Source organism: Panicum hallii, chromosome 5 (assembly GCF_002211085.1).
Source record: "Panicum hallii strain FIL2 chromosome 5, PHallii_v3.1, whole genome shotgun sequence".
NCBI lineage: Eukaryota > Viridiplantae > Streptophyta > Magnoliopsida > Poales > Poaceae > Panicum > Panicum hallii.
In genome coordinates this window covers 9,860,518-9,868,790 of record NC_038046.1, presented here as the reverse complement: position 1 = coordinate 9,868,790, position 8,273 = coordinate 9,860,518, and the positions used below count along the sequence as shown (strand labels likewise).

General features: G+C 47.6%; 1 protein-coding gene across 1 annotated transcript; it reads left to right on the top strand.

Moving 5' to 3' along the window:
• Window positions 1-3,420: 3,420 nt before the first annotated feature.
• On the top strand, window positions 3,421-8,264 carry LOC112893646 (probable glutamate carboxypeptidase LAMP1). Its single transcript, XM_025961091.1, has 12 exons — window positions 3,421-4,549; window positions 4,650-4,717; window positions 5,011-5,092; window positions 5,176-5,268; window positions 5,351-5,503; window positions 5,788-5,856; window positions 6,082-6,169; window positions 6,583-6,666; window positions 7,217-7,305; window positions 7,428-7,544; window positions 7,627-7,767; window positions 7,848-8,264. The coding sequence occupies exons 1-12, from the start codon at window positions 3,542-3,544 to the stop codon at window positions 8,028-8,030; spliced, it is 2,175 nt and encodes a 724-aa protein (XP_025816876.1). The 5' UTR covers window positions 3,421-3,541; the 3' UTR covers window positions 8,031-8,264.
• Window positions 8,265-8,273: the final 9 nt, after the last annotated feature.

The window sequence follows — 8,273 nt, the reverse complement described above, 5'->3', positions numbered from 1 at the left end:
TGAGTGGGGAGGCCGAAAGCCTTGGGGGGAGAATTTATGGAAGGGAGGAGATACGATCGATCACGGGCAGGAAGAGAACAGAAAGGGAATGGAGGAGTGGCGCAAGTCGAGCAAAGTCACCACGGGTTCACGAGCTGGGAGCTGCGAAGTGCGGTTGGTAAGCCGGTGCGGCCTGTGGCGCGTGGCGCCGCGCACCGCCCAAGCGCAGGGCGTACGCGCCATGCATGTGTTCGTTGCAGTTCCTCGTGGCGTCCTAGCGTTGGCGTCTAGGAGTAGAACCGAGAGCCCGGCCTTCCAGGTGAGGTGTTGGCGACTTCTGCGCGCAGGGCGAGGGCACGAGAATTGTTTGCTAGCCCCTCTGACAGGAATTTTCTTGGAGGGAGCAGATAAGGTCCTCTTTTGGATTTGGTGCATGTTCGTTTCATCCTGATTTGTGTGTTTTGGTTGGAACAGTACACTTTTAAAATTGCCTTCTTGTTTTATTATGACGTTAGTACTGCATGCGTGGGAAAAGGAGATAAGCAGAAGGCAAATTGCATCAGCTCCGCATTTTGGTTGCTAGAGACAAATGCAAGGTCATTTGTCATACTTATAGAGATATCAAGAACTACCAAAATTGTAACTTGAATCTCATCCAGAGGCCAATATACCCCTAAAATTAAAATCAGCATGAAACGGGTGCAGTTTGTCCCCAGAAATCTTGCATGTCACAGGAGTCAATTCAGTTTGCCCTGAAACATTAACAGGCAGAATGTTCTGTGATGTAAACCATTTCACTAGCATAACTTAATTGTGTCTCTGAGCAAGTTATTTCATGATTCGCTGCTAATAATATTTATCGGGAAACTACGACAAGTTTATATGCCTGTCTATCAATATTTGCTGGGTATTTCCTTTTGAAAGGCGGCTTATGTTTCTTCCTCAATAAATATTAGTCACATTTTTTTGCTCCATCGCATCTACATAAACTCTATCAAAGTGACCAAAATTGACGATCAAATATGAAAAAACATACATTTCACGTTTATATGTACAATTCACACATGATAATTTGATAATTAATTTGGTAAGTATTATTTGCACTATCAATACCTATAAGCTAAGCCTTTCGAAAAAAATAAAAAGCTAAGAGCATCTCTAGCGTGCACCGTTCCTGAGCTGTACGTTCTTCCAAGCCGACCGTAAACATTTCCACCTTTCCCATGATGCACATACGTACATACCTACAGTGTCTAGCACCTCACTTCATGAAATCCTAGGTGGATACACACATGCAGAAATGCACCTGTTCGTTCTGCTGCTGGCACCCGTGACCGCGACTCCGTGAGTCCTCCGGGCTAAGCACCGAAATGTCGCGGTCTCCGGGGAAGCGCCGCCGCCGGCCAGCCCTGCTGCTGGCAGCGATGCCGCGGCTGCTGCTTCTCCGGGGAAGCGGCGCCGCCTGGCTTGACAGGCCGTGTGGCCGAGGCCTGGGACGAGCGGACAACGGCGCCGAGTCCGCGCCCACACGAGCGCCTGTGAACAGTGCTCGGTCATTCATCCGCGATCAAGTCCTCTGCAGTGGGCAGACGCCACGTCGACACTGCAGTCGTGTCAAGCATGCACGATCAAGATATCTTCGCGCGCATTGATGGCATGGCCGTCTGGGCTGTGTGCTACAGCTCGAATTCGAGCTCCACCTTGCTTCGATTCTTCGCCCACCAAACGTACCTGATTGATCAGTAATCGCAGGTTTAATGTTGCGTTTGATTTGCCGCGCGCCACCAACATTTCTTCTTGCTCCGTACTACATTTCTCTTTAGAGTTGGCCAGTGATTTGGATCTCTGAATGAAGAACCTTTTTCTTTAACCCTTACTAAGCACTTGCTAAGGATCTGTCTCATCTTCTTGCCTTATGTGTGTACTTGCATTGCTTTGCAAACCGACCAGGACAGTCTCCGTCCATTCGTGACGCAGACGCAGTTTTTGTGGTGATGATGGTGACGGCTGCTCGTACAGCATCAGGATCACAGCCTCACAGGATCGCCGCGGACCACCAGGGCAAAGGGATGCTAGATAATAGATCAACGGCGTGGCAGCTTGCACGCAAATCACTCCCGTTCCGGCAAGAGTCCAGAAGCGAGCGACCAGTGGTGGATTCGGTGGGGGTGCCGATCGGTTGCGTGCTTCCTCGCGTCATCGACGATCAGCCAGGTCGAGACGATCATTAGCGTAATCAAAGCCGCCGCCGGGGCCCCCAAACCTGAACCTCTTGTCAGTTTGCGGCGCTGGGTTCACGCGTTGAGTGGTGGTGTGCACGGCAGCATTATGCTGATGGGGGAAGCAATTCAGTGTAACGCCAGTCGTCAGCCGGTTGCCTTTGTAGCGTTTGCGTGACAGGGAAAGTGCTGAAACCGATGGCTCCCAGGCTCTTTTTTGGCTTAGGCCTTGTTGTTTTGTTCTCACTCTTCTATATTAATATAAGAACGGCAAAACTCTTGCCGGTTCATTTTCAAAAAAAAAAAAAATGACTCCTAGGCTCCAGCGGAGGAGTCGTACGTAAATGGGCGATGAATGAATGATGAATGGCATTGTAATCTTTCGTTCCCTTTCGTCTCCAGTAGTTTGCGTTTGCCAGTCACTCGACCAGAGAGCCCACACGATTAAAAAAAAAACCCAGAGAGGCCACATGAAATGAACGGATGGGACATAAAAAAAAAATGAACGGATGGGTGAACAAACAATGTTCTTTAGAGCAGTTGTTTCTTTTGTAAGTTCAGGTCTTTATAATTCTTTATATTCCCTGCCTTGGTGCATACCCCACACACTCAAAGATCCAAAGGACTTGGAATCTCGTAGGAAGTCGTCATATATTATATAAGATCATCTGGTTATCTATCTCTATGATGTTTTTCACAACAATCAGACAATCTGATGCCACTTCTAATCGCTGGATGCTGCAATCTTCAGCAACACCCAATTCTTCATTACATGCCATCGCCTCTCGAAACTCTCAGGAATCAGAATCAGTGACCATACAGGCATACATCACCATAGGAGTCGCTGCACCAAAATGGTGTCAGCCACTGAGCCGACGACAGAGCTCAAGACTACAAATGCTCCCGGGAGAAAGGCCTGGCCCAATCATATCTTCAAGGCTGAGACGAAAGGAACCCGGAGGCCCAGTAAGAAAAGAAATGAGTCTTCCTAAACCACAACTACCCACCTCGAAAAGAAGAAATAAAAAAAGGCCCAGTCCGAATCTCCACGTCCCCATCCACTCAGTTAGGCCCACGCCACCTTAAACAAACGCGACAACATCCGATACGGAACGGCGGCCACGCTGGCCCCACCACTATGAACGACAGCGAAAGCAGGAAAACGCCCGCGCGCCCCCACGTTGTCAGCGACACATCCAGCTTCTTCACCCCCTGCCGGCCTGCCCGTCTCGGCGTCTCCTCCGCTTCACTGGTAACTGACCGCAGCATCCGCCGCACACCACCGCCCGCTCCTCGGCTGCTGATCTCACGCCGCCACTCCGCCTAGCCGGCTTCCCGGCGCCATGCCTCCCCTGGACGGGGCCGACGAGCCCTCGGCGCGGGCCCCGCTCCTCCCGCCCCATGCCCCCCGCCGCGCGGCCGCGAGGCTCCACCCGCTCCCGCTCATCGTCGCGGCCGCCTTCGTCGCCTCGTTCCACGTCCTCTTCCTCTCGCCGGGCCCCTCCTATTACCAGTCCTTCTTCCTCTCGCTCGGATCCAACGACACCGCCGCCGCTCATCTCCGCGCCCTCACCCAGCGCCCGCACGTCGCAGGCACCAGGGCCAACTCCCTCACCGCCGCCTACGTGCGCGACGCGCTCTCCTCCCACTCCTTCCCTACCCGCCTCACTCCCTACTCCGTCCTCCTCTCCTACCCCGCGCGCCGCTCGCTCTCCCTCTCCGCGCCGGAACGCGGCACCATTCACTTCGCTCTGGAGCAGGAAACCTACCCCGGGGACCCCTACGCCGCGGTCTCCGCGGAGGCCGTCCCCACCTTCCTTGCCTACGCGGCCTCCGGCTCGGTCGCCGCCGAGGCCGTCTACGCCAACTACGGCCGCGCGGAGGACTTCGCCTACCTCGCCGCCCGCGGCGTCAACGTCACCGGGAAGGTCGCTGTCGCGCGCTACGGCAAGGTGTTCCGCGGCGACATCGTCCGGAACGCGCGCGACGCCGGCGCGGCCGCGGCGGTGATATACACCGACGCCAAGGACTACGCGGCAGGGAAGGCCTTCCCGGACGGGCCGTGGATGCCGCCCACCGGCGTGCAGGTGGGTAGCACGTTCAAGGGGGTCGGGGACCCCACGACGCCGATGTGGGCGTCGTCGGAAGGGTGCCAGCGCTTAAGCATCGCGGAGGCGATGGCCTCCGACGACATGCCGGGGATACCAGCGCTGCCGGTGTCGGGGATGGACGGGGAGGCCATACTACGGCTAATTGGCGGCGATGTGGCGCCCGAAGATTGGCAAGGAGGCGCTGCCGCGCCGGCTTACCGGCTTGGGCCCGGGCCAGCAGTGCTCAACCTGACCTACGTAGTAAGTTGCTCTGTCTAATACTGTCTATACAGGAGTTGGAAACGGCAGGGAATATCTTCTTTTGATATATATGATTGACGCCTGCTTGCTTTCCTTTCAGGGGAATGAGACAATGGCTACAATTCAGAATGTTATTTCGGTCATTGAAGGGAAAGAAGAACCTGAACGGTACAATCAATGTCCCCAAACCACCAACCGTTGCCTGTTAAAATTTAACTGCCTCACAGATTGGAATTGAACTGTAGAAACAGAGCTTCATTTTCATTTCGTCATATGACTTAAAGAATTTCAGACCTCAATCCTGAAACAGTCTCCACAACCCTTTTTGGATTAAATTCTGAAAGGATCACATGTCATGTATGATATTTCAAGTTACTTAGCTGCTCATCAATTTAATTGTTTGAAAATAAAAAAAATCAGCACAAATTCAGTGAAATAAACATTGTGAAACATACATACAGGTATGTAATCCTTGGAAATCATCGTGATGCATGGACGTTTGGGGGAGTTGATCCAAACAGTGGGACAGCAGCCTTGCTTGAGGTATGCCATATCTGGCTAACCAATCTTATATTCCAATTATCATTTGCTTGATTTCTTGCATCGTTAACTTTCATTAGATGTAGCTAGCTCAACGGTTGTCTGAGCTGCAAAAGAAGGGCTGGAGGCCTCGACGAACCATCATCTTGTGCAACTGGGATGCCGAAGAGTATGCATTGGTCTCTCTCTCAACTCACTCAGTCACTAACATGAAGCAATTCACATGTTCTCTTGATGCTATTTTCTTTGGGCAAAATGCAGATAGGATCCACTGAATGGGTCGAGGAGAACAGAGCAATGATAACTTCAAGGACTGTTGCTTACCTGAATGTTGATTCTGCGGTGTACGGTCGTGGATTTTACGCATCAGCAACTCCTCAACTTGACGAATTGCTTAAAGAAGCTAGTAAACAGGTATACTAATTTGAAAGAAATATAGCAAACATTTACAGTTAGTAAAGAAGATTGAACTTATCATGAGACAAAAAAAGTATATTTTAATTTGGCATGTGCTGTAAATTGTTTTGTTATTACTCCTGACATGTAACAGTTTGATCTGCGATATAATTGTTTTTCTTTGGTAATACAATTGTAGTTAGTATGAATATCTGCTATCTATGATCAGAGATCAAATGGTGACTTTCTTACCAATCAATTATCCTGGCTCTAAATATTCTTGTTTTCATTATCCGAGGAAGGTACAAAATCCGGATAACAGAACTGAGAGTCTGTATGACTTGTGGATGGCTTCTAACACCTCTCCCTTGGTAAGCAAATAACCATATCGCTGCTGCTTTTTAACCCCTATGCAACCTTTGTTCTTTCAGTATTTTGAGTAGTTAGCATGTAAAGGAAAAATGTTATAGATCTTGTAGACATAGTTTTGTTTGCTCTTTGTTCCAAGTTTAGGTATGTGTTGCTTTTACTGCATTATATGCAAACCAAAGATTTTTTATGACTTTTAAGAGTTCTAATGACACGTATGTATTAAGATTGGAAGATTAGGTGGTGGAGGGTCTGATTATTCTTCATTTGTTCAACACATTGGTATTCCCTCAGCAGACATGTCTATTGGGTCAGGTTTGTCCTACTTTTGTTGTATACTTGCTTTCATTAATTCCTGGCCTTGAACTGGTCTGCTTACTCTGCTATACTGTTATTTAAATTCCTCCTTGATTGTTACTATTACCTCTATTCCGTGATGTTTGTGGACTGGACATACCTAAGACCGAACTTACATCGTGAAATGGAGGGGGTAGTTCTTTTAGATTGAATCAAATAAAAGAACTTTAGTAGGACACCCTGCCTTTTGTCATAAAATTCTGAACCTTTTTTTTCTCGAACACGCAAGAGATCTGCGTATCTTTGTATTAAAGAGAAAATATAAAATTCTGAACCATAACCGGTGCATGAATAAATATTACTTTTTTTGGAATTTTAAGGAAAATAAGAACTTTATCCATTTTCATTTGTTTCGTGCCTTCTGTTTGCAGAATATGCAGTCTACCATAGTTTGTATGATGACTTCATATGGATGGAGAAGTTTGGAGATCCCTTGTTCCAGAGGCATGTCGCAGGTGTCCCCATCCCACGCCAACCATAGTATCACTTGAATATCTGTTATGGATAGTGTCTGTCATGCCATCTGTTATGGATAGTGTCTGCACATGCTTCCTGATCTGCTGGAAGGATGGGAAACTTGACACGTATCCTACCATTTTCCACTTTGTTGGTACTCAGAGCTTATTAATTCTGCATGCAGTTTTCTTTGTAACTTCATTACATTTTTTTTAAAAGGACCAACCTAGGAGGAAATATCTGTCTTTATATTATGCTACGCACCCAGATTCACCTCAATGAGGAACTAACTTGGTGGTCTGGGTGTGCATCCACACCCTCAACCAACTGAGCCTAACTTCACTACTTAGTATAATATATATATTCTGTTTACTTGTTAGAGCTCTGTGTTACTTCCACAGTGTATTGAAAAGCTTCGTCATTTTTGTAGAATGAAGTGTGCATGTAAAAGTGCGGGGTGAAAATTTCCTTTGTGAATTGATCGCTGAAAATGAACCACACATAAGTCTCACCAGCAGTATCACAAGTTAACTTTATGTTTTATCACAGCGGCAAGCATATGGGGGCTTGTTGCTCTGCGGCTGTCAGATGAGGAGATCCTACCCTTCAACTACAGCTACTATGCCGCGGAGCTTGAGGTAACTTGTGATAATGATCTCTCAAACAGATACTGGATCTACTTGTTTCAGGAATGTACATCTTCTTTTTGTAATGACAAGTTCAAATTTAGAGGAACATGACTGTTGCTCCTGGTTAGCAGAATGGAGCAATGGGTATAAGTGAGAGAGTACTGGGAATGCCTGTCAGTTTATCTCCCCTGCACAAGTCTATCAAAGAATTCAGAAGGGCAGTTCGGAAAGTGGATTCTGAATTGAAGGTATGTATACTCCTAATTGCATTATGTTGTGCCTGATCCATAGTTTAAACTCTGTTTAACTTCCAATTTTATTTCTTATTAGGCTCTACAGACATGGAAAATTTGGGCACCATGGAGAAGCTGTCCATTGAAGATCAGAGACATCAACGACCGTTTGATGATGACTGAAAGGGCGTTCACAGAGCGGGAAGGGTTGTCTGGAAGACCATGGTACAAACACCTGGTAAGGTCTTTAATGGTTTCTAAAAAAATAGTCATCGGATCATCATGTTAATGCAAACTAACTGGAAGTAAATCACACAGATTTACGGGCCTTCACTGCACAACGATTATGGAGCTGAAATATATCCAGGTATTGATGACGCCATCCAGACAGCAAAGAGAACAAAGACATCAGAATCCTGGCAGGCTGTACAGAATGAGATTCACAGGGTCGCTAGAGTCATAAATCAGGCAGCATTAGTTCTAACCGGAGGGCTGACGTGAAAAGTTATCTGCAGTGTTGGTCCAACCACCTCATTGTGGTAGAACTTGGCTATACAAGCGGAAGCAGCAGCTAGACTGAATGAATGGTACGGTGAATCTTGTAACGAGGAAAGTATTTGTGATTTAGTGTACTAATTGGATTGTTGCTACCGCGAGGCCTCACCATTGGCCATTAACTTAGATGTAAGATTGTAGAGTTTGTCTGCTTAAGCAATCTTACCGTCCAATCAAAAAGCAAGGAAC

Coding starts and splice junctions, on each gene's coding strand:
- LOC112893646 (XM_025961091.1), top strand. CDS start 3,542: ATGCCTCCCCTGGACGGGGCCGACGAGCCCTCGGCGCGGGCCCCGCTC. Junction 5,093..5,175: donor GGACAGCAGCCTTGCTTGAG/GTATGCCATATC, acceptor CATTAGATGTAG/CTAGCTCAACGGTTGTCTGA. Junction 5,269..5,350: donor ATGCCGAAGAGTATGCATTG/GTCTCTCTCTCA, acceptor GGCAAAATGCAG/ATAGGATCCACTGAATGGGT.